The 26,157-nt window shown below is 40.3% G+C and overlaps 1 protein-coding gene and 1 pseudogene across 1 annotated transcript; one reads left to right on the forward strand and one right to left on the reverse strand.

Moving 5' to 3' along the window:
- Positions 1-6,370: 6,370 nt before the first annotated feature.
- asrgl1 (asparaginase and isoaspartyl peptidase 1) lies at positions 6,371-24,943 on the reverse strand. Its single transcript, XM_088351715.1, has 7 exons — positions 24,823-24,943; positions 20,242-20,448; positions 19,136-19,278; positions 16,540-16,694; positions 11,814-11,935; positions 11,598-11,708; positions 6,371-6,799 (listed from the first exon to the last, which is right to left on the reverse strand). Exons 2-7 carry the CDS (start codon positions 20,426-20,428, stop codon positions 6,588-6,590), a joined length of 930 nt encoding a protein of 309 aa, XP_088207841.1. The 5' UTR covers positions 20,429-20,448; positions 24,823-24,943; the 3' UTR covers positions 6,371-6,587.
- LOC148354409 (U2 spliceosomal RNA) lies at positions 11,039-11,128 on the forward strand (annotated as a pseudogene).
- Positions 24,944-26,157: the final 1,214 nt, after the last annotated feature.

Here is a 26,157-nt window from a genome sequence, read left to right on the forward strand (position 1 = left end):
CGTAAAAGGTATACGTTGGTATCCAAAACAATTTTGTTTTTAATCCAGAATGCGCTTGCAAGGCAGATGATTCGTTAGTATGAACTTAGTACTACTTCCTGCTGGTCTTTCATTCATTCATTCATTCATTCATTATCTGCACCGCTTATCCTCAGTAGGGTTGCGGGGTGCTGGAGCCCATCCCAGCAATCTTCGGGCAGTGGGCATGGGAGATCCCTGAACTGGTTGCCAGCCAGTCCCAGGGCACACAGAAACAGACAACTCACTCGCTCATTCGCACCTAGGGACAATTTGGACCTGCCAATTAACCTGACATGCATGTTTTTGGAACGTGGGAGGAAACCGGAGTAGAGGAAACCCACGCAAGCACGGGGAGAACATGCAAACTCTACACAGGAAGGTTCCATCTCATGACCTCAGAACTGTGCCGCTCATGCACTAAGCACTGCGCTGCCGTGCTGCCCCTGCTGGTCTTTCGCGCAACAAAATCATCGTTAAACTGATTCTAATATAGGTTGAATATTATATTTAAAAGAATAATTATAATGAGTACCGCCTGCTGTTTCATTCACCTCAAATGATGTACGATGAAAGAAGCACATACAGAAAAAGTAGATAAAATAACCTGGCTCAAAGGCAGAAACTCACCCAAAATAAAGAGCAAAATGCATCTACTCTTCTTTAAGCTTCAACAGCCATAACAATCCCTCCAAAGGAAACATTTATATCAAACTTTTACATTAAACTTACATATTAAGGCAGGGGCCTTGTAATATTGTCTCGTTGTCATGGTTGCCATGGCGCCCAATTGGTCCCCGCCGTGTGGCGCCAGGTTCTGTCATGGTTGCCACGGCGCCCAATTGGCCCCGCCCACTGACACCAGCTGAAACACGTTGACAGATTGCTGCCGGACTACTTAAACACGGTCTTGCGAGTCGTCTGGTGTCAGAGCGTCTGCGAAACTCCTGTTAAACTCTGCGTGAAACGCCTAGTTCTGTGAATTTGCCGGTGTTTGATCCTGTTTTATTTTCGGCCTGATCTGTTTGATTTTGACCACTTTTTTGTTCGGATTTCAATCCACTTCCGCAACCATCGATCCCCGGATCGAGTGTGCGCGCATTCCTCCTCTCCCTAATAAACTGTGAGTACGTTACGCTATTGGGTTCTCATTCCTGTTTCCAGCCCTGGTTCGTGACACCCGTGGGTCGCAACTGACCCTCGGTCCATGTGTTTGAAAACCTAAACTAACAGTAATGATAATGTCATTGCACTTTTTTCATTGCGCTTTTTTCCTGATGCACTGCCTTGTAAATATTGCCGACTCTAATATTCCTTTTTATCTGTTTTTAATGTTGTCATGATTACTGATGGGAATCACCTGTGCGCGCTCATTTGGCAACAACCGCCGCAGGTTCTGATTGGCTCCCTGTCACTATTTGAACCCAGTCCTGTCAGTCCGTCTGCGAACCTCTGTTTTTACAAAGCAAGCCTTTTTCGACCCTGACTCCCACCTGTCCCGTTTTTGCTCCCATTTGTCTCAGTCTACGATCCGTTTTGATCCCGACCACGTCTGCTCTTCCGTCCCGACTTACGGCCCGTTTTTGATCCCGACTACGTCTGCTCTCCCATCCCGGCTTACGACCCGTTTCTGACCCTGACCTAGTTTTTGCTCTCCTGTCCCGGCTATCGACCTGTTTTTCCATTCCTGACACCGCCATCGCCCGCGACGGAAGATCCACTTCCGTATTCGGATTGCAAGAGCGACTTGCGTCCCACATCCAGCGAGCATCGAATCGCGGGCGCTGCCCTTCCTCTTTATTTCAATAAAATTGTGAGAAAACGTTACGCGATTGGGTCCATCCTGTGTGCTGTTCGTGACAAATGTATTCTTTCAAAGATGTTTATCCTTGAGTGCCACTTCTAACCATGTTAGAAGCAACGTTCACGATGTTGTTATCGATGACAAAAAACATAATTCCAGTTCTAAAAAAGAAACGATACCGATACCTCAGTATTAGTATAAATCCAAGGCAATATGATAATATATTAAGTATGCTGTCTTTCCATACATTTAAAAAAATGAGATGTGAAGTGGAAATTCTTGTTATGCCCTCTCTAGATTACTGTCGCTTTCAGTGTAAACACATAAGTTGCCTGAACCAGCGGCTTACTGTGTTCTCTCTGTTTTTAGCCCACAATACCTGTAGGTTTTCAGTTGTTATTCAAAACAAAACCGAAATAGGAAAAAGATAAGGGCATTTGAAAATGCACAATGTGGCATGTGTTCTGACCTATGTAGCAATGTGGTAGAAAAAAACTATATGAGAGGCGGTTTGAGAAGTAAATTATACATGCTCTCACATAAAACATCATACACTCTAACATGGACACTTATACTCTTATACAGATACAGTCATAACCATGCACAAGTCAAGTCAATTTAAGTCAATTTTATTTGTGACGCCCTTAATCACACGGAGTCTGAAAGGGCTGCACAGACCACAGATTATTGCAAACCACAGACTATTATTACACTATTCCCTGATCTAAACTCTACATGAGGGAAAGGGAAAACTCAAAAACTTTAGCATAAGAAATCAAGTCAAGTTTATTTGTGACGCCCTTGATTACAAAGTATCAAAGGGCACCACAGATTATTGCAAACTATACACTATAATGACATCATCCCCTGATCTAAAACCTACATGAGGGCAAGGGAAAACTCAAAACATGTCAAATCAAATCATTTATATTTGTGACACCCTTAATCACAAGGAGTCTCAAAGGGCTGCACAGACCACAGAATATTACAGACTACTGACTATTATTACACCACCCCCTGATCTAAAACCTACACGAGGGCAAGGAAAAACTCAAAAACCACAACATGAGGACAGTCTAGTCAAGTCATGTTTATTTGTGACGCCCTTAATCACAAAGAGTCTCAAAGGACAGCACAGACCACAGATTAATGCAAACCACAGACTATCATTACACTATTCCCTGATCTGAACTCTACATGAGGGCAAGGGAAAACTCAAAAACTTTAGCCTAAGGAAAGTCAAGTTTATTTGTGACGCCCTTGATTACAAAGTCTCAAAGGGCTGCAGAGACCACACATTATTGCAAACCACAGACTATTACGACATATCCCCTGATCTAAAACCTACATGAGGGCAAGGAAAAACTCAAAAACGTCAAAGATGATTCATACATTTAAGCTAGTCATTAAACATTTAATACGTGTTCAAAGGGAAACCACTAAACATAAAAAATACAAATATTCACTTTATATTTTAGCCTTTAATCTAAATCTTTCCTCTTTTAAGTCTTTATAATGTCTTTATCCATGTCTAATCTCGTAAACAATGTTATCTACGTTGTTTTCAATGAGAATAAAGGCAATCCTTATTCCATTCAATTTTTAAACCCTATAACTGGCACGCGAGTAGCCAATGCATAACAATTTCATCATGCAGTTATTGACTTTAATTTGTACTTTACTTTGTATTATATATAACTCTTTAAAACAATGGTTCCCAAAGTTTTGCTAGCTGGCTTCCACTTGGCTCCCCAGTGAATTCCTAGCATAATACTCGAACAGTAACAATTGTGGTTGGCCAAAAACTCCATCACTCACTACAAAACCTGGAAAAAAACGCAGTCACATCGCGATGTTGATTTGATTTCGGTCAATCATGCAGCTCTTTCCACCGCCCCCAGGGGGGCGGTACCGCCCACTTTGGGAACCACTGCTTTAAAATGTAACGCAGATTAACAGCAGTGGTTAACTTTGCCCATTTGGGATTAACTCATAATAAAAACGCCACAAAATGTGTCTATTTTTAACTGTACCCTTTTAATACTCGCTAACAGTATAGAATTATACAAAACTAAAACAAACGTAATGTGAATCCACGTCTTATTTTGAATATTTGAGTTACATTACCCTCTGGTGGCTGCAAACTATAACAACATCAAGACGGAATCCATCCATTTTCTGCGCCACTTATCACCAGGGTCAGGGGGGAATAGAATCTTGAAAAAAATTGAAACTATATAGTGTTTTCAATGCAAGCGTTTGAATAAAATTGACATTCCATAAAACATGAATGGTTAGGAAGTGTGCACACATAACATGAGCGTTGCCAAATAATGAAAATAAAACATTAAAATCGAGAAATAGAAATTTCGACAACATTATCACCTAAAAGAACTGCAAACAACAAAAACTACCAATAATACCTTTATTGATTAATATTTGGTAGGACTATAACCGTTTACAATTTGTAACAATCAACGGATTTAGTGATAAAAATGTAAATAGTGATGGACAACTATTTTTATAAAGCACTTGTGATATTGATAAATTCCTCTCTTATAGCACATGCATCAAACTCATAGCCAGTGTGCCAAATGTGGCCCGCCACATCATTTTCTCGGAGCTGCTGAGAAAAGTACAAGAAAAAAACGAGCTCCATCACACCTAAAAATGACTTATAGTTTAAAAATGTCCACTGGATGTCGCCAAAGCCAGGTCCCACTTGCAAACCTCTAACTGAAGCTGTATTTACTGACAACCATTAATCAACCAGAAAACAGTGAGGAAATCAATCCTGTTGTTTTTATTTAATAACAGTCACAGACCCGCTGGTTGAGGCCATGCAAAAAAATACAACCTTTTAAAAAGAAAATCTAGGTGTCTTAGCAGAAGTTTAAAGAATCTTTAGCTCTTGTTTTAAGTTTCAACTTTGCAACTTTAGTAGACACTCAAAAAAAGGAGAGAAGACGTCAATGGATTTTGAACCTAAAAGGAGAAACAAGGTGAGGGGCCTTCGTGAAAGGGGATGCCATTCCCTGTTTTGGCCTCCTCCCTGAGGCTTCTTTTTTTTAATTAAATATTCAAGGTTACAAAAAACAAACAAGCCCTAGAGGATGTGGAAAGAACAGCAATATGGGTGGATGATAGTGAAAGTAATGTCAAAACAATAATAGGAACTGGCATTCCATGAAAATCTCCTTTGCATTCGTCCATTAAAAACAGAAAAAACACTTCATCCTTTCTATTACAGATATGAAATCGACAGTAAAATGATTATATTCATGTAAATATTTTCATAAAAACATACAATGCAGAAAGACATTTAAATCAATAAATCAATCATTTAAATTAGTACTTGTGTGCTATATTCGTCACTTTCCAGTCTGCATGAGTTTCCCCAAGTTAAATAAACCGTAGTGGGAAAGAATTAATTTGTCTTTGGGCTTTTTTAAAAAAAACAAACTGATAAACACTACAATGGATTAAATATCAGCAAAGGAAAAATTATTGAGGAAAATAAACCCTCAATAATTGTTTTATAATCAAATCTTACATCCCTGAATCACAGGTTAATGAGCCTCCTAAAAGATCCCCAGCCGCACTTTCTGTGCCATTAATTTACTAGTCCATTCGACATGAGAATAGTTTTTCGACCTTGATATGAATAGTGCAGTGGAACCTCGGTTCTCGACCATAATCCGTTCCAGAACCCTGTTCGAAAACCGATTTGTTCAATCACCGAAATCATTTTCCCCATTAAAAATAATGTAAATCGTTTTAATCCGTTCCAACACCCTGAATGTTTACCATGAATGTTTAACGTAAACATGAAGCTAACCCAGGCTAATCGCGTTACCATACGAAAGATGACGCTAACATGAACGTGTGAAAATAAAAAAATCAGGTCGTTTACAAGTCATTTAGCACAAGTGGCTAGCGCGTCATTGGAAAGGGGGCTCCGTTCCAACACCCTGAATTTTGGGCTCAGTTCCAACACCCTGAATGTTTACCTCGAATCATAAAGCTAACCCAGGCTAATCATACGTTCGCGTTATTGTAATCTTTTGTACGAAAGATTACGCTAACACGAACGTGTAAAAAAGAAAAAAGATAAAGAAAAGAATAATGAATAGGATTTCTTACCTTTGTGGTGGTCAGCAGAAGGCGCCTGCTGTATTCCCTAGTAAAATCGGAAACTCGCACACCTCTTTCATATTTAGCTATTATGTCTTTCTTAAAGGCAATAAATAGTTGTACGAACAACTTTTCTTTTTTCACCCTTTCCTGCTTGCACCGACCTTCTTCGGAGGCAGAGTTAGGGGCTAAAACACTCCGTTTAATGATATTAAAAGCGAAAGCAAAAAGAGGCAAGTGCGCACGTGATAACAGTTGGTCACCAGGGGTGGGGGCGATCTACACCCGTACGCCGCTCAGCATCGCACTCTAGCGTACGCACTCAGAAATTACCGGCGTTCGAACTCCGAATTTTTGACCGAACAGCGAAGCAAGAATTTCTCGAAATTTATGATCGAACACCGGTTTGTTCGAACTGAGAGGTTCCACTGTACTCTTTGTCTAAAAATGCACTAGAAGGGTTTTGAACTAGCCTTTGTACTTGAGCCAAGAGCACCATCTAGAGGAGATACATGAACGTTGCTTGATTTACTTACAATTTTGGTAGCTTTCATAGAAAATACATATTTCTTCTTTTGCTATAAACTACAAACGATTCATAGTATTGGTAGTTTTGAGACATGTGTTTTTTTCAAAGTTCATCAATGTGTTGAGTGAAGTCTTCGCCGGCGTACAGGCCATGGTGCAGGGTGTCCTTTTGGGCTGCAGCCCAAGCCATTTGAAGACTAGTGAAGCGTGCAGCCCAATGTCCTTGTGGATCCACCGTCACCACGCCAGCCAGGCCCTGCACCCTGGACTTCATGTAGGCCAGGCCCAGGTCAGAAGCTGCCTCTGCTGATAAGCCTGGTTAAAAAAAAATCGCCAGCAAACAAAAAATAATGGTCAGGTAAATGTTCTGCATTTCTATAGCGCTTTTTAAGTCAATGATACCTTCCGAAGTGCTTTACAATGTGCTTCACACTTTCCCTTTTACACACAGTAACTAACCGATAGCAGCGTCAGCCATGCAAGGCAGCTACCTGCGATCGGGGGCATTAGGGATTCACTTCGACGTATAACTCGGAGGAGTCGAGAATCGAACCTGCGACCCCTTGATCCCAAGACGAGAGCTACTGCCGCCCCAAAGAGGAAGGCTTAGCAGTAACCTTCCCACACCCATTCCTGTATGCCATCACACCACAGGTATGTAACCGATACAAAATAGTTTATATTTATTCTTTTTTTATGTTTATTATATATTAGGTACACATATATGGTCTTTAATTTTATTTAGATACACATTTTCTTAATATTTTAGGTTTTTTTTTTTATGGGTGGAACGGATTAAAATACTTACCATTGTTTCCTATGGGAGAACATTTTTCGGGACTCAACCAACCACGCATTATGGTTGAGGACCAATGTACCACTGTATGTATGTATATATATATATATATATATATATATATATATATATATATATATATATATATATATATATATATATATATATATACATATATATACATATTTAAACAGAAGAGCAGCTTCAGCAACAGACTGCTGTCACAGTCTTGTTCCACGGACAGACTGAGGAGATCATTTCTTCCTCATGCCATGAGGCTCTTTAACTCCACCCAGGGGAGTAAAAGCCCACATTAAACCCCACCCCGACATTTGCATTTTACCCTATTTTTATTACAGTGTGTATTTTATGTAGCACTATTTAAATTCTCTATGTCAACAGGTTATATTGGGTATGTCTGTGTTGTATTTCTTTTATTTTACTATTTTATTTTCAACACAAGGATACTGCTGGAAGTGTGAATTTCCCTACGGGGATGAATAAAGTATCTATCTATCATATATATATATATATATATATATATACAGTGAAAATAAGCACTCAGGTGACAACTTTTATGATGGCAGTCCGGTATTTATGCTGACACAGACCTTAAACACCATCGTAAACCAGGGGTCAGGAACGAACGGCTCACAAAAAAAGTGTGTTTTTCTTCATGAGTATATCTGGCTCGGAGATTAAAATTCACTTTTTAACGCATTTAATTGGTATAATGGCGGCGCCCTCTGTTGGCTGCGGCTGCATCGGCTCGCTACAACGGGTCAGGTGTATCGACATTTCGTTCTGTGTACATTGTTACAAAAGAATGACAATACAAAGGAAATTATTATTATTATTATTATTTAGCCTGGGAGTGCAATACCGCGTTGCTACCACTAGCAGCAGAAGCGCTGTAGCGCTTTCCTTCATTTAAGGCTGGTAAGAAGAAATGTCATTACAATCAGCGTTGGGACTAAAGCGTTACAAAGGAACAATCCTGGAAGACAATTACTTTTCTCTGTAATGAGTCCTGTAAGGCAGTGTTTTTCAACCAGTGTGCCGGTGCACGCTAGTGTGCCGTGAGACCTTGTCTAGTGTGCCGCTGGAATTTGCTCAATTTTATCTTTACAAAATATCAGGCTATTATTCAGTATTTTGCCATCTCCAGACGAGGAACTGTTATAGTCATCCATATCAGTAGGTGGCAGTAGGTGAGACGTGTTTGTGGACGCGGCGGACAATAGTGGATATATATTTTTCCCACCCTTACCTTTTGAAATATACACTTTTTTCCCTTGGATTACTTTTAACGGGACCCGGACTCTGCAGGTCTGCATCAAATCTTAAGTACCGGTATCATTTTCCGTTCATTTTGCCGGCTGTGATTTTTGGACTGTGGACCTCAATGAAGCACATTCAGTTTCAACCGCGGGACTTAAAGTCTGGTTTGGGTTAATTTTGTGTTTGTGTTACATTTTTTAATGTGGGCTTATATACAGCTGCGGCTTGTGTAAGTACAAAATCGGTTTTCCTCTTAAAATGTGGTGGGTGCGGCTTATAATCAGCTGCGCTCTATAGTCCGGAATTTAGGGTACTAATTATCTGCCTATGAGGTAGTACAGTGAAATATTTGACATAACTTCATTTTCAAACATTTTCGACGGTGTGCCTCGGAACTTTTTGGAAAATAAAAGTGTACCTTGGTTCAAAAAGGGTTGAAAAACACTGCTGTAAGGGGTTAGTAGGAAAATACTGTAATTCAACTGCTGTTACAAAACGGTGTGTTAAACTGCTACTTAAAAACAGGGATCAGAATGGAGATTTTCATTTTCAGCTGAAATAGCCAGGGTCCAGGAATAAAGCAGGGCGGAGAACCCCCCCAACCCCCAACCCCCACCCCCCAAGCTCCTGGGTTTTAGGCAATTTACTTGTCCAAAACCATGCTTATATTTATCATTTAAGTAACATTTTTAGAAGATTAAAATAATTTGCCCACATAACTGATGTTTTTGTAAATACTGCAAGATAAGTTCAAATGCAGTTTAGTCCCTGCAGCTTGAGCAACAATGCGGCCAATTTTTCTAACGGCCGCCAGGGTGCGCCAGAGGAATAAAGGAAAGAGTGAGACAGTCGGATTTTGAATTTGTTTGCTACGCAAGAGAAAAAGTGAAAAAGTCGGAATGCCTTTGGGGTTCAAAAACAGCGGAAATCCGCGGATCCGCGGAAAATTCTGATCCCTGTTAAAAAAGGACAGATCATTAGTGACAATGTCCTTTAATCGATTTAATTGATTACAGTTAAAGTGCCGCTGTCTCAAGCACTGAATATGAGGTCACTGCATTTTTCACCATGAAGATACTCTACCTAACCTATATACTCACCTCTAACCCATATTTACAACTATAAAATGAAATACTGACATCAGGGGGTCATAGGTTAACATCCTACATATTTAATTCATTCCCACTACAGTTTATTTAACTTGCGGGAACTCATGCAGACTGGAAAGTGACAAATATAGCATGCAAGCAGTAATTTAAATGATTGATTTCTTGATTTAAATGTCTTTCTGCGTTGTATGTTTTTATGAAATTATTTACATAAATATAACCATTTTACTGTTGATTTCATATCTATAATAGAAAGGATGACATGTTTTTTTCTGTTTTTAATATTGTGTAAATTATAACCTTATCTTCTTTGTTCCTTTATCTTCTTTGTTTTCTTTTAACCTCACAGTAAAATGTGAGACTGGAGTGCCACATCCAATTTCGTTGTCACAATATGTTCAACCCATTTTGTAACAATGACAATAAAGGTACTGTAAATTCCGGACTATAAGCTGCTACTTTTTTCCCAAATGTTCAGCCCTGCGGTTTATTCAGTGAAGCGGCCAATTCATGGAATTTTTCTGACGGCCACCAGCGGTGCTGGAGTATAAAATGTAAGATTAAGACCAGTAGATTATGTGCGCCAAGAATGTCTGCAATCTCTACGTTCAAGCATACATTGTAAAGTTAAGGTACGTTCCGATAATGGGGAAGACGCCCTTGATGGCGATAGTTATGAGGAGGAAGTTGAGAACGGTCTACCGTGAATTTCACAATTGGGGGATGCTTTTTTTTTGACAGGGACATTTGAAACTTTGCGAGCGTGATCCTAACTAGCGTGTTGGTACCTTTCAAAGGCACGGTTTGGGATGAAAGTTATATTATTATTATTAAAGCTTTGAAAACTCTCTCGGTGTACCGTCTTTCTCCGTAAATATGTGTAACCATGTATAATATGTATTTGCAACTGTATATTTTTGTAATGTATTTATTTTAGAGATTTATTCTGTAAGGTGTTCTACGGACGAATGAAAAAGAAGGGACAGATCAAACGCGGGCTGATGGGAATTGGAGAAAAGCTGAGTTACCGGTAGATTTGTCTGTTGTCGCAGCGGACAATAGTGAATATATATTTTTCCCACCCTTAACTTTGGAAATATACATTTTGTTTTCTTGGATTACTTTCAACACGACCCGGACTTTACAAGTCTGCATCATACCTTAATTACGGGTATCATATTCCATTCATAATGCTAACTGAGACTCTAAGTTTGTGCACTATCTTGCCCTGTCTTTCTCTTCATTTCGATTAAATCTTTCGTCAACTGCGGTTCTAAATTTGAGAACCATCTATGAAGTCACGTGCATTCGGCATGGACTAGATGAATCGACTTTGACTGAGACTAAAAGTGTCGGTATGCCGACCTCATTGATTTGTGCAATCCGGAGATGGAATAAGAGCTTGCTCTGTCCACTCCGCGCATCGGCCCGGTATTGCAGTACCTCCGGAAACGGTGCGTTCGCAATGATCGCTACTTGGCTTTGGGGCTAGGACCTTGACTCGGCCTCTTGGCTGAGAGCAAGTGTCTCGACACCTTGTCTTTGTAGCCTATTATGATTTGACCGATAACGGATAATGGATAATTGATAACGAATATAGAACAATAAACCTGTGATTGCATCACGTGGTTCCATGCGGGCGCACGCGGCTTATACATGTGTGCAACTTGTGTAAGTACCAAATGTGGCAAATCACCTGAAAAGTAGTGGGTGCGGCTTATAATCAGGTGCGCTCTATAGTCCGGAATTTACGGTATATTCTATTCTATCTTATATGCGCATATTTGGTTGTTTGTCACCAAGAGAAAATGCATCACATGGGCACAAATCAACTGTAAATGAATAAGGGGGAACGTAAAATGGATTATGGGTCTTTTTTATGGATATATGTGTGTAAGTATAAGTACGTATGTGTGTTTGTCAGTACCTTGCTCCATGTGGAATAAGATAAGTCTAGCCAGAGTAACTTTCATAATGGCCTCTCCGTGGCCTGTGGTTGACACGGCACCCACCTGGTTATCAGCATAGCCTCCACATCCTGGCAGACATAAAAACATAACACAACTCACCCTTAAAAATACAGTTTTCTGACAATTAGTCTGAAAACTAAACCAATCTTGAAAAATGGAATAAAACGATTGACCTATGCATGGTGTGTCCCCTACACGTCCTTCCATTTTGTTCAGAATCCCACCAGTAGAAGTTGCACACGCTACAGTGCCGTTGATGTCAACTGCCACAGCTCCAACGGTGCCCATCTTTCCCCTACGACCACAAAAAATATCTCAGCTTGCTTCACGTACATTATGTAGAGCAGAGGTGTCAAACGGGTGGCCCGCGGGCCAGATCAGGCCCGCTAAGGGATTGAATCTGGCCCGCGAGACAATGCTCAGGGAAGCGCAAGAGAAAAAGGAGCTGCAGGTTGAAATATGTCCATTTGATGTTGCCAAAGCCAGGTGCCTCTCACAAAGACGCTGTAGTTGTATATCTTTCTGTCTCCCTCCCCTTCTGTCTCTCTCTATCTCTTTCTCTTTCTTTTATTTCTTTCTCTCTCTTTTCTCTCTAATCCATTCATCATAGGCGCCGCCGCAAGCGGCAGCCTTTCCAGCAGCTCTGTGTTATTTAGCTCTTTTTGTGGTTTTATTGTCTGCTTCTATCTTCTGTGTTTTTCGTCCCGTTTGGATTACTTACTATCCCATCGTTATTGGTTTTAACACACAAAAATGCATTTATTCGAGGAATCAACTCTTTGCCCTGAAGAACTCTCGTGCCGGTGTGATGAGGGGGCCCTATCGTGGCTGCAGAGTCGGAGCTCAGGTGAAGGCTAAGCGGCTAGCGGCGATATGAGCCTTCGATACTGTCCGTAATCATGGGAAATGTGAACTCCCTACCAAATAAGACCGACGAACTGGCTGTGCTGGTGAAAAACATCCAAGCGTACAGGGAGTGCAGTTTGCTGTGTTTTACGGAAACGTGGCTTACGTCTAGCATCCCGGACACTAACGTGGAGCTACCCGGCTTCAGTGTGTTAGAGCAGACAGAGACACAAAAGCCAGCGGGAAGCGGAGAGGAGGTGGACTCGCTATCTACGTGAACACGAGGTGGTGTAACCCTGGGCACAAAGATTTCCATCTGCTGCAGGGACGTCGAACTTTTGGCCTAGCGTGTGACGTCACCCACTCCGCTGTTGCTAAACTACAACACAGCACCCCGAGGCCATCCTGTTAATCTATTAATAAACAACAAAAGGATACTGCTGGAAGTGTGAATTTCCCTACGGGGATGAATGAAGTATCTATCTATCTATCGATCTAATCTACTAGTCTGGCCCCCAAGAGAATGTTTGTTCTATCGTGTGGCCCCCCCGAGTTAAAATGAGTTTGACACCCCTGTTGTAGAGTAATAAGTCCGTACTCTATATTCCGAATATGTCAAAGTCAAGGCCCGTAGACCTGATGTGGCCAGGTAGAACGTTTTCTCTGGCCCCTGAGAGGATCTCAATTCATTGTATAGGACACCAGGAGTGAATGAGCCCAGTTAGAAAGTGCAACTCCTTGTTGTAACTATCAGACAAACAAACAAGGCAGCAAATATTGATCAAGTGTGCAAAGTTTAAATATGCTCCACCAAGGCATGTCAGTTACATCAACAGTCTAATCTCTGGACAAAGATTATTGAGGGTTGGAGAAGCATATCAATAACACCTATATGCTATGCATATACTGTCGAGCTAATTTTTACACAGTAGAGAATATGAAGAGAGTTGAAATAAAAGCCAGGGTTAAAGTACCGTAAATTCCGGACTATAAGCCGCTACTTTTTTCCCTAACTTTCAACCCTGCGGCTTATTCAGTGATGCGGCCAATTTATGTAATTTTTCTAACGGCCGCCAGCGGCGCTCGAGTGTTGCTACCATTAACTGCCCTGTCAAAGCTATATTATTATTATTAAAGCTTTGAAAACTCTCTCGGTGTACCGTCTTTCTTTGTAAATATGTGTAACCCATGTATAATATGTATTTGCAACTGTATATTTTTGTAATGTATTTATTTGTATTTATTTTAGACACTTATTCTGATACGGGTGAACGAAAAATGAGGGGCGGAACAAACGCGGGGTGCCGAGTTTAAGTGGGGACCGCTAAAGGTGAGGGACGGACAGGGAAAGAAGAGGGGTAAAAAGTTTGTTAAAGAAAAAGGAGTTGCGTGAGTAAATGTGTTCATCCGATATATTTTTCCCACCCTTACCTTTGGAAATATACACTTTTTTCCTTGGATTACTTTCAACGGGACCTGGACTCAAACCTTAAGTACCGGTATCATTTTCCGTTCATTTCACTGGCTGTGATTTTTGGACTGTGGACCTCAATGAAGGACATTTAGTTTCAATCGCGGGACTTGAAGTCGGGTTTGGGTTAATTTTGTGTTTGTGTTTCATGTTTAAATATGGGCGATGCGGCTTATATACAGGTGCGGCTTGTGTATGTACAAAATCGGTTTTCCTCTTAAAATGTGGTGGGTGCGGCTTATAATCAGGTGCGCTCTATAGTCCGGAATTTACGGTAATAAACTCATGCTGACGAGAGCCACTGATTTATTTACATAACTTATTACACTTAAGTTCCTACAAAGATAAAAATACCACAGTAAAGAGGCTCATGGCAGCTTTTTCTTACACCAGGAAACTCTAAAAGCATTTGCAAACACAAAATTCAGGTAAAATTTTTGACTTCTTTTAAATGTAAAAATGAACTTATTCATTAAAAGCCTTTTCTTACGACTTCCCATTTACATAATTCTGATCGAATTTCTAAATGTTCAATATTTGGTCATAGAGCTAACCAAACGTTATGCTTATGAAATAGAAATAAAAGCGTACTGCCTTCTTCCTTTACAAAACCAAAGTTTTAAATATTTGTTTTCCTTATTTAAAAAAATCACAGTAAACAAATAAATAAAAAAATCGAATAAATACATAAATAAACAAATACATATGAATGGCATCCGACCCTTATGAGGGGGTTAGGGGCTTTTATCAGCATCTGGTACGAGACAACTGATCCCAATCTGTATACCCCTTTCCCTAATCATCCCAATACTTTATACTGACCGCTCAGACAGCACACTGCATCGGGTCATTGCATTTCCGAGCACTTCCATCCGGTCTTCAGTTACAATGTCCGGTTTGATTTAGTTGGACATGCTATTTGTTTTGTTTGTTACTTTGTTCCTTGCATTTCGATTTCCAGTTTGGTCTTTGGTTGTAGTTTGGATATCGTCAGGTTTGATTTAGTTTGGACAGGTTATTTTTTGTGACCCCTTGTTTTTTGTTATTTTGTTCCTGGTTTTGTCACATAATATTTTGAGCACCCATGCCTCAGTTCCTGCTCCCCTTTATTTGGGTCGACCCACTTTATGCGCATCGGGTCATTGCCATTTCCAAGCACTTCCATCCGGTCTTCAGTTACAATGTCAGGTTTGATTTTGTTGGACATGCTATTAGTTTTGTTTGTTACTTTGTTCCTTATATTTCCATTTCCGGTTTGGTCTTAGGTTCTAGTTTGGATATTGACAGGTTCAATTTAGTTTGGGCAGGTTATTCTTTGTGACCCCTTGTTTGTTTGTTATTTTGTTCCTGGTTTTGTTACAAAAGATTTTGAGCATCCTTGCCTCAGTTCTTGCTCCCCTTTATTTGGGTCCACCCACTTAATGCGCTTCATGTTTATTCATGTAATTGTGCGTAATTAGTCCTCTCTTGATATACTTGCTTGACTTTTAATATCTATTGATTCAGTCTTATTTCAGTCTCTAAATTGTTTCAAGTGGTGGTTTTGAGGGGTTTTTGTTCTAGTTTGCCGTTAGGAAAATGGTTTAAGCTTTATTAGTACTTGCCAGACCCGGTCTAGATAAATGGCTTGTGTGAAATAGAGATTTTTCCACTTCCTCTTAAGTTTTGTTTTTGTCAAGGCTCGCCTTCCCAGAATACAAGTGTCACGATTGCCACGGCACCCAATTGGCGCCAGCTGCGGCTCGTTGCCAGATTGGCTTCCCGTCTATTTAAGCTCAGTGCTCTCACGCAACCTTTGTCAGTCCGTCAACGAACCACTGCCCCGCAAGACGTGGGTTTTGACTCGGTCCCGTTTCCTGTTGGTATTTTCTGTCCGGTATTGTTCCCATTTATTTTGTCCTGTTTAATATCGGCTTCCAGTTTCGTTCCCATCTAGTTTGTCCTGTTTAATTTCGATATCCAGTTTTATTATAAATCCTGTCCGTCCCGTCCTGTCCGGTATCGACCCCATCCGTCTGATATCTGCTCGGGCAATCGGTATCGATCTCGTCGGCCTCTGGCTTCCTGTCACTCCAAACCAGAACTGCTGCCAAACGTGCATGACTCCCCATTTCCCGTAAAATAAAAGGCTTGTGTCAGAAACGTCACGCATCTGGGTCCTTATCCTGTTCCGGTTCTTGAAAACAAGTAATTGTCAGCCAGTTTCAAGGCACACTTATAAAACCTAAACGCAACTGTCCTGTAGCTCATTTGTGCTCGGAATATTCTGTGATAAAACATTTGTAAGAAACTGCTTATTTCACCTCCAGCGCTTGTTTTACCTGTCCTACAACCCATATGTAAATGAATTCATGAAGGAAGAAAAAGGCCTTTCTTCTACAATACATTAATAGGCAATGTATTTTTCTATTCTTATGGTAAGATATTGAGAAAAATAATACAAAAGGAATTGGATTAAAAAAAAACGATTCTAGAAAAAAGTCACAACTTCATCAAATTGCTAAATAAAATAGATGAACTAAATCTTGTTTGATAACACAATGTTCAGGGATTGCAGCTGATATTTAGTTGGTATTACTTACATTTGGCACTCCACAGGGTTGGCATCAGGTTCCAAGTTTTGTTTCCAACGCATTCGGGAGTATTCCGTGATGAGAGATTCTTGGGGTACCTCAGGGACACCCATGACCTTCGCAAACTCATTAGCACCATGTGCTGTCAGACAGGCATGACTCGTCTAGAGTAAAAACACAGTTAAACAAAATTAAATGTTAATATTGAGTTTCTTTTTTTTAATATTTATGGTTTATTCTATTGACATTTGAATATTTTTCTAGTATCCTCTGTCCATACTGTAAACAGGTAGAAATCTTTTCCACAATACTCCAGCTGATTTAACCTCATTTTAAATTCATCCTTGCATGTTTTAGACCAGGCATGTCAAATTCAGTTTGACTTGGGGGCCAGATCCAGACTTTATGTTCTCAAGTGGTCTGGATTAGTACAAAATGTCAACGACAAATATTAGCTTTGTTTGTCAGAACTATGCTTTATCATTCAGCTAACATTTGTAGCCTACCCTACAATCGCCAATGAAAAGGGATCGTTTCAGAGCACAACACATTTATTCACAAACAATGGAAAAACATGTTTTTCATGCATTTGTTACCTCTCGTCGTGATTACCGTAATGTACTGGTCTATCGAATACTATCATCAAGAGCCTGCATCTGGTACAAATGCTGCACCGGGGCTTTTAATTAAGATTTTGGCTGACCTGCATTGGATCCCTGTCAGTTTAAGATGTGTTTTTAATATTCTGTTGGTATTATACAAAAATATACATGGACTTGCCCCCTCATATCTCTCAGATTTATTTTTGCCCTCATGTTTCTGCTCGGAAAATGCTGGTCTACTAGCGATCCCAAGAGCCAAGAAGAAATCCGCAGGTTCGAGAGCGTTCTCCATTCGGGCCGCAGTGCTATTGAATGCTATGCCCACTGAGTTTTGATCTGCAAACTCATTGGAACGGTTTAAATCTAGGCCTAAAACACATTTATGTTCTATAGCTCATGAATGACACATATTTGATGATGGTAATGTCTGTGTATTGTATTATATTGTGTATCGCCCTTGCAGCATCTATTGCGGACTGGTCATCCTGAAAGGGGGATTACCTCAAGTGCAGCCCCTTCTCAAGGTTTCTTCATTGAGTTTTTCCCTTGCCCTCATGTATGTCTTAGATCAGGGGATGGTGTAATAATGGCCTGTGCAGCCCTTTGAAAGTTATTGTGATTTAGGGCAATACAGTGGAACCTCGCTTTTCGAACGCCTCTCAGTTCGAACAAATCGGAGTCCGTCCAAAAATTTCGAGAAATTCTTGCTTCGCTGTTCGGTCAAAGAATCTGACCGGTAATGCGTGAGTGCGTACGCTAGGGTGCGATGCTGAGCGGCGTACGGGTGTAGATCGCTCTTTTCGTGACCAACTGTTATCGCGTGCGGACGTGCTTCGTTTTGCTTTCACTTTTAATATAGGTATACCAAGTGTTTTAGCCGCTAATTATGCCTCAGAAGAAAGTCAGTGCAAGCAGCAACGTTGCTACAGGTGAAAAAAGAAAAGTAGTGCGTACAACTATTGCATTTAAGAAAGAAATAATGGCAAAATATGAAGGAGGTGTGCTGATCTTGCTAGGGAATACCCCACCGTCCACCTGCGCCTTCTGCTGACCACCACAAAAGGTAAGACATCCTATTAATAATTCTTTTCTTTATCCTTTTTTTTATTCTTACATGTTCGTGTTAGCGTAATCTTTCGTACGGAAGATTACGATAACGCGAACGTACGATTAGCCTGGGTTAGCTTTGTTTACGTTAAACATTCAAGTTAAACATTCAGGGTGTTGGAACGGAGCCCAACATTCAGGGTGTTGGAACAGACCCCCCTTTCCAATAAACCGCTCACCACTTGTTGTGGAGACTCGGGTGCTAAATGACTTGTAAACGACCTGATTTTTTTATTTTTACACGTTAGCGTAATCTTTCGTACGGGAGATTACGATAACGCGAACGTACGATTAGTCTGGGTTAGCTTCATGTTTACGTTAAACATTCATGGTAAACATTCAGGGTGATGGAACGGATTAAAACGATTTACATTATTTTTAATGGGAAAAATGATTTCGGTGATCGAACAAATCGGTTTTCGAACAGGGTTCTGGAACGGATTATGGTTGAGAACCGAGCCTCCACTGTACAAATAAACATGACTTGACCCGTTTGGCATTGAATGTGTTAACAAATTGTTTATTTGTCCAACAGTTGAATAAAAACAGCTTTACATCCAAACCAACTTACCACACTAAGAAAACCCTTTGATAGAAATCACACGGAGACTTGCTTCTTATTTTGAAATACTCAAAAAGTTACAACAGGTCGGAATCGGTGCTGTACGTTTGACATGCCTGTTTTAGAGGTTTCCCTCCTCATACGCAGCCAAACTGAATTAAGAAGCTTTTTATCAAGTTTCAGCCCACTTTGCTGATGAATCAGATGTGTCTATAGAAGGAAACCTGTAAAATATGCAGGACTGAGATTTGAAAGCCAATTGAAGCCCACCTAATTCCTTCAGTTCACAACTTGTGTTCTCAAAACTGTGAACCCTCACGCAGGGTTTGATTACCTTGTCCATTACCAGCCTGGCTAGCTGCACGGGGTTGGCTATATTGCGCACAGCTGAGACAGCACCGCTAGCTAGTGCTTCCCCATCCATCACAATGGCATCCATCTCCACGTTTCCATTAGAAGTGAGCACTGACCCAAGCCCTACAGAAATACTCCAGATGAATTAAGAAAATCGAAACAGAGGGCAATAAAAGTACATTTTGCGGGACTGAAAAGTGGCTTCTTAAAAGGTAAAGTGGTATTCTTCCGTTTATAACTTTTGTTTTTTACCGCACTTAGTATTCGTGGCTGCAGTATATGGTGCAAATTCATTAAACCAGGGGTGTCGAACTCATTTAAGCTCGGGGGCCACATGGTAGGAAAAAAAACTCTTACATGGGCCACTCTAGTACCGTAAATTCCGGACTATAAGCCGCTACCTTTTTCCCTAACTTTCAACCCTGCGGCTTATTCAGTGATGCGGCCAATTTATGTAATTTTTCTAATGGCCGCCAGTGTTACTACTATTAACTGCCCTGTCAAAGCTATATTATTATTATTAAACTCTCTCGGTGTACCGTCTTTCTTTGTAAATATGTGTAACCCATGTATAATATGTATTTGCAACTGTCTATTTTTGTAATGTATTTATTTGTATTTATTTTAGACACTTATTCTGATGTGTTTTGATCGGGTGAACGAAAAAAGCCGAAGTAGCTGGTTCTCGAAAAACTCTACTGACTTTACTCAACTTCCTTCTAATTCGACCTTGACTTCCAAATACCGCATTTAGAACACAGCGTCAGGGGAACCCGTATATTTTTACCTTTATGCACTGTAAATTTGACTTAATTCCCTTCTTAATTACCAATTTCGAGCCCTGATTTTTGTTAGCTGGCTAGATTTTCTTGTGCGCGGAAAAGCTCTGGGTAGTGCGCAATTGTGCACATACGCAGCTTAGAGGGAACATTGGTCCACATCGCAGTAACTGCATAGGTGAGTTACCCAACCTCAAGCACGACAGCAGTTTTCCCTCTTAAGTTTTGTGAATTTTTGAAACTGTACTTCTTGGTTATACTGTTTCAAGTCCCACTGACAAACAAAACACACAAAAAGTTATTGCACCTGCATTGAAGCTGGGGTTATTCTCCATTCTGGTCACAGCCTCAACCACAGCATCCATGCTGCTTCCCCCACTTTTGAGAATCACATACCCGGCTTTGGCAGCTGCACAAACCCCGGACTTGGATTCCTTTTCCTTCAGTCTCGGTACAAGGCCAGCCCCTCCGTGGACCACCACAACAGGAAGCATTGCAGTCACCTCAGCAAAAGCTGGGGGGAAACAAGTAACTGTTAACTGAATGTACCTTTACTATTCTGTTCCCCTGGATTAAGTCAAAACTGGCATTTTTATTGGGCTGTAAACAACATACCCATGACATAGTGTTGTATTCTGTGATACACACACAAAAAACAGAAATACTATGATCTGTTCTTTTATTTTCAGGACTAAACTAGCAGGTTCATTAAATACCGTAAATTCCGGACTATAGAGCACACCTGATTATAAGCCGCACCCACCACATTTTAAAAGGAAAACCAATTTTGTACTTACACAAGCCGCACCTGTATATAAGCCGCATCTGCCCACATCAAAATATGTAACACAATCACAAAAATATCCCAAATTCGGCTTTGAGTCCCGCGATTGTGACTGAATATAAAGTACACAGTCCAAAAACCACAGCCGGCAAAATGAACAGAAAATGATACCAGTACTTAACGTTTGATGCAGACCTGCAAAGTCCGGGTGCCCAATGAGACTAATCCAAGGAAAAAAAGTCTATATTTCCAAAGCTAAGGGTGGGAAAAATATATATCCGCTATTGTCCGCTGCGACAACAGGTCTTACTCACCTTTACCCCACTTCCCGTCAGCCCGCGTTTGCTCAGCTCCTCTTTTTTAATTCGCAAAACATATCAGAATAAGTGTCTCAAATAAATATATTACAAAAATATACAGGTGCAAATACATATTATACACCGGTTACACATATTTACAAAGAAAGACGGTACACCGAGAGAATTTTTCAAAGCTTTAATATTATAACTTTCATCCCAAACCGTGCCTGTGAAGGGTAGCAAAACGCTACTAGCAACACGCTCGCAACACAGAAAACGGATCTGTTAAAAAAAACATTGTGTGCTTGTAGAAGCCACGGTAAACCGTCCTCATCTTCCTCCTCATAACTGACGTCTTCAAAGTCGTCTTCCCCAGTATGGGAAAGAGGTCTTGTCATATAGACGTCGTCCCACGCTCCCTTATTCAAAAACACGCTAGCAACACGTCCGCAAAATGATGTTTACGTGCAGTAGCCCTGTTTCCTTCTTTATCAGACTGCTCGTTTGCTTTTAGCCTGAAAGCTAAGTCATGTGCCTTTCTTTTTGCAACTTGCATGATGAGGATATGTCTACGCTAATCTAATTTGTGCACAAGCTAAGAAGTTGCAGTCTTCCACAGCGCATATATTCCACCGGTCTAAATCTTACCTTTTGTACTCGAGCGCCGCTGGCGGCTGTTAGAAAAATTACATAAATTGGCCGCATCACTGAATCAGCCGCAGGGTTGAAGGTTTAGGAAAAAAGTAGCGGCTTATAGTTCGGAATTTACGGTAGTACCCGCAAAACACCAGTGCCAACATCTGCAGTTAAGAGGTGACTATAAGATGCTGGCCTTTAAGCAGTGTCTGAAATAAAGTCTGCCCGGATGCCCGGGTGGCTGACAACTTTTTCAAGAGAAAAAAAAAATCTTTAGGGTTTTTTTTTCTTTTCAAATTAAACGTTTGTTCTATTCCGATTTCGAAATCTTCGTTTGGTTTGGAAATTCCGGTTTGTTTGGCAATTTATATACTCCTGGGGCGGCAGTGGCTCAGGAGGTAGAGCACTCGTCTTGGGATCAAGGGATCTCAGTTCGAATCCCGGCTTCTCCTTGTTACATGTCGAAGTGTCCTCCGGTAAGACACTGAACCCCTAATCCCCCCAATAAGCAGGTTAGCGCCTTACATGGCTGCACGGCTGCTATTGGGAAATGTGGAGCACATTGTAAAGCGCTTTGGGAATTCTTGACTTGAAAAGCGCTATATAAATGCTGATCATTTCATTTCATTACTCTGCAGCTAATCAGAAGCTTGCATCAAATAACTTACAATATTTGATCAAACATCTTGAGTGTTTTATGAACACCCTCCCATTAAAAGACATCTAAAACCTAAAAAGGACACACATGCTCTCAGTTATTCACACAAGCAGTAAAAGCCAAGAGTTCGCTTGCTGCTGCAATAATTTGTTTCTGGATCCATAAAAGATTTTGTCAGCATTAAAAATAAACAAAAAATTCTCCGACATGCGACATCAACATTGCAACTTTATAATCACCCTAAATTAAAAATCTCTTATCGATCATTATGACTATTAGTTCTCCATTAAAAGATTATAATACAGTGTTTGAAATAACGTCTGCCTGGAAAAATGAGTAAAATGACTTTGACACCCCTGCTTTAAATCATCAACGCTAATACAAAATCATACCTGTCAACCTGTACGTTTTTGCCATACAAAGTACGTTTATTATGCATTTCAAGACGTGTACGACGTACAAGAAAATCTGTACGGAAAATGCAAATTTGTCAATCATGGGTACCATCCGGTATACACCGACTATCACCAAACGTCAAATCTATCAAGTCAAACGAGTTCGAGTTGTGTAGTAAAAGGAAGTCCGTCCCTTTTTAGAGAACCGGCTTTTTCGGCTCAATTCATTACAGAGAGACGGCTCTCATACGGCTCACTTGCTTTGATGCATTATATTACGAATGATTATGTTGTTTAAAGAAGTTAAGAAAAAAAAGGAGTATAAAAGGGGAAAATGAAAAAAAGACAGGTTTGTGGTTATCCCTTGAATCAGTACATTACCAACAATAATTTAATGCAGAATATGAATTACTAATTTGAATAATAAAATGTATTATTCTACTTAATTATATTTGCATGTATTTTTTTCCTTCTACAGTGAACATCCCAGCTACTTCATTTTTAAACTTTTTTATAAAAAACCTCATTCGTGTCGAGCAACTCAGTATCTCACAACAAAATATATATGATATAATGAAACACATGTCCAATATAACATGTTAAACTACATACATAAACACGTTTGAAGAAAAAGATGGTGCAAGATTATTTATTATTTTGTAAGGGAAAATACGACAGTTTGTAAAGGCATGGAGCCCTGGAGCGCGACAGGTATGCAAAATACAAAAGTGAACAATAAATAAAGGGGAGATTCAAATCCATTACGCGAATTCCCGAGTTAACGAATGATTTTCTTAAGGCTATTGATTGCAGCAAATTCTTAATTCATACAAAATAGATTCGACGTGGTATTCTGGGATAATGGCCTGGAGAGGGATGGGCGCCGCCAGGCTGTACTTACCCGAGACACACCATAGAAAATGGTGCCCCCACGACCCCAGTGGTTAAGAGGTTTAACTAACCAACCTATAGAGTGCTTCGAGGTCCTAAGATTTACCCACAATGCATTGCTGGCGGCCATTTTGGAAGTCCACAAAGCTTTTCCCTTCCTTGTTATTGTTCAGCGAACCAGTTAGATTCTAAATTGTAATGCCGAATACGTGCCTTATTGTTGGCTGTTGTAGCCGAGGGGAAAAGGGTGGGAAGGGCTTCTTTAGACTTCCGAAGTGTGTTTACAATCAGGGGATTGAAGCTCAGGAGAAAAGTGAACGGCGAAGACGAATGTGGCTGGCAGCTATCAACAGGTCGAATTTGCCAAAGCTTGACTGTGTTCGTGTTTGTTCTGACCACTTTCTGACAGGTAAATTGAATTATTTATGATGTAGAAATAAATTTTAAAAAGGTTATGGGACATGTGTACTTCATGTACATCTGTCGTCACCATTCAAGTATGGCTAGGTTAAATACTGTGTGCACAGACACACCCCGAACCCAACCAGACACAAATCTGTCGTAGGCTTCCATACTTTTGTAATTTTGAAAATCCTTCAGTTCACAAAAGGGACTTGGGTGTAAAATAAGATAGTTAACAAGTTCGATGTAAGTCACACACGGCAACAAATCGGGATCAGACTTCCAGTCCTTGTTTTTAATTTTGTAGGGATCCAATTTTCCAATAAAATGCAACTTCGCAGCGTACCGCTCGCGTGCTTGCTTGTCTAAACTCTCCACGTAGTTTTCCATAGTGTTGATGGACAAAATCCGTACACAAACGACGCTAGTTGAGTAAATAAATAGACAAACTGAGTAAATATTTGCTCCTCTCGCTATCACCGCTTGTAATCGACAGACTTCCAAGATGGCGGCACGAAGCCGTGTTACTATTTTTAGCACAAAGCGCGGAGCCCTCTATTCCAGAATCAACAAGTCATTAAAGCATGGACAATAAAAATGCCGATTAAGTATAACCTGAAGCTTTTGCAACATACTGTATTTTAATGCAACTATACGATTTGAGGGGTGCATAATCCTGGAAAATGTAAACAAAGCCTAGTTATGATATTTACATAAATAAAAATAGGAAAAATGCTCCTTTTAAGCCCAAGAACGAAACATATCTTGCAGACACAAACATAGTCGTGTCTGGTAGCCTAAAATGATTGGATTAAATACTTACCCAGAAGTATTTTGTTCCTTTTGTGAAATTAAACAAACCGTTTCCTTTTCTCACGAAAGGACTTGTGCGGTTCCGCCTTCGTCAGCGAATCGAAGATTAAAACCAAGCAAATAAAAAAAAAAAATCCTGTTCTACGGCACGGGGAGTGGAGCAAAGATCATAATAAAGCAGGCCGGGCGCCCTCTACTGGCGAAGATAATTCCTCCTGGAGCGCAACAACGTCAAGGTTCCTTGTTTTCAAATATCTCCTCATCTCATCTCATTAGCTGTACCGCTTATCTTCATTAGGGTCGCGGGGGGGCTGGAGCCCATCCCAGCCTTCTCCGGGCAGTGGGCAGGGGACACCCTGAACTGGTTGCCAGCCAATGTTTTCAAATATATTTTACAAATTTAGTCATGTTTTGTATTTTTTTATAACCTTAAACAGGAAAATAGTTGAGAAAATTGATTAAATTCTTCCTTTTTATATAATTTAATTGCTGCAAAATGCACTAAACTTTTCAATGCACTGTTCAAAATTCTGATGCACTTATAACGTAGTCCAGCTCCTAATACTACTTTAGAATTTTTTTTTGTATATTTATACTGACTTTCTTATTTTTTCTAATCTTATTTTGAGAATTGTCTTTATTGTCATTTATATCAACATTGAGAAACATGGTATGCAATGAGATTAGGCATGGCACTCCAGGGTTAAAGATGTAATATAGAGACATTAGAGCAGGGGTGTAAAACTCATTTTATCTCGTGGGCCACACAATAGAACAAAGATTCTCTCGGGGGGTGGACTAGTAAATTAGAGAGGGAGGGAAAGAAATAAGAGAAAGAGAGGAGAGAGAAAGAGAGAGTGTGGGACAAAGAGAGAAAGAGAGAAAGAGAGAGAGAGAAAAGAGAGAACGTGAGAAACAAAAGAGATAAAAAGAAATGGTGAGAGGGTAAGAAAGAGAAAGAAATCCAGAGATAAATAGAAAGAGAGAAGAGAGAAGGAGGAAAAAGAGAAATGGAGAAAGAGATAAGGGGGAAGCAGGAGAGAAACCGAGAAAAGAGAGAGAGAGAGTCAGGGAGAGAAAGAAAGTGAGAGTGTGAGTGAGAGAGTGTGAGTGAGAGAGTGAGCGTGAGGAAGAAAGAAATTCAAAGAGAAATAGAAAGAGAGAAGAGAGAAGGAGATAAAAGATAAGGGGAGAAAGAGAGAAGGAGAAAGCAGGAGAGAGAGATAAAGAGAGAAAAGAGAGAGAGACAGAAAGAGAAAGAAAGTGAGAGAGTGAGTGAGAGACTGAGAGTGAGTGAGTGAGCGAGTGAGTGAGTGAGTGAGCGAGTGAGTGAGAAAGAAATACA

This window comes from Urocampus carinirostris, chromosome 13 (genome assembly GCF_059441175.1).
Source record: "Urocampus carinirostris isolate Australia breed hairy pipefish chromosome 13, RoL_Ucar_1.0, whole genome shotgun sequence".
NCBI classification, from domain to species: Eukaryota; Metazoa; Chordata; class Actinopteri; order Syngnathiformes; family Syngnathidae; genus Urocampus; species Urocampus carinirostris.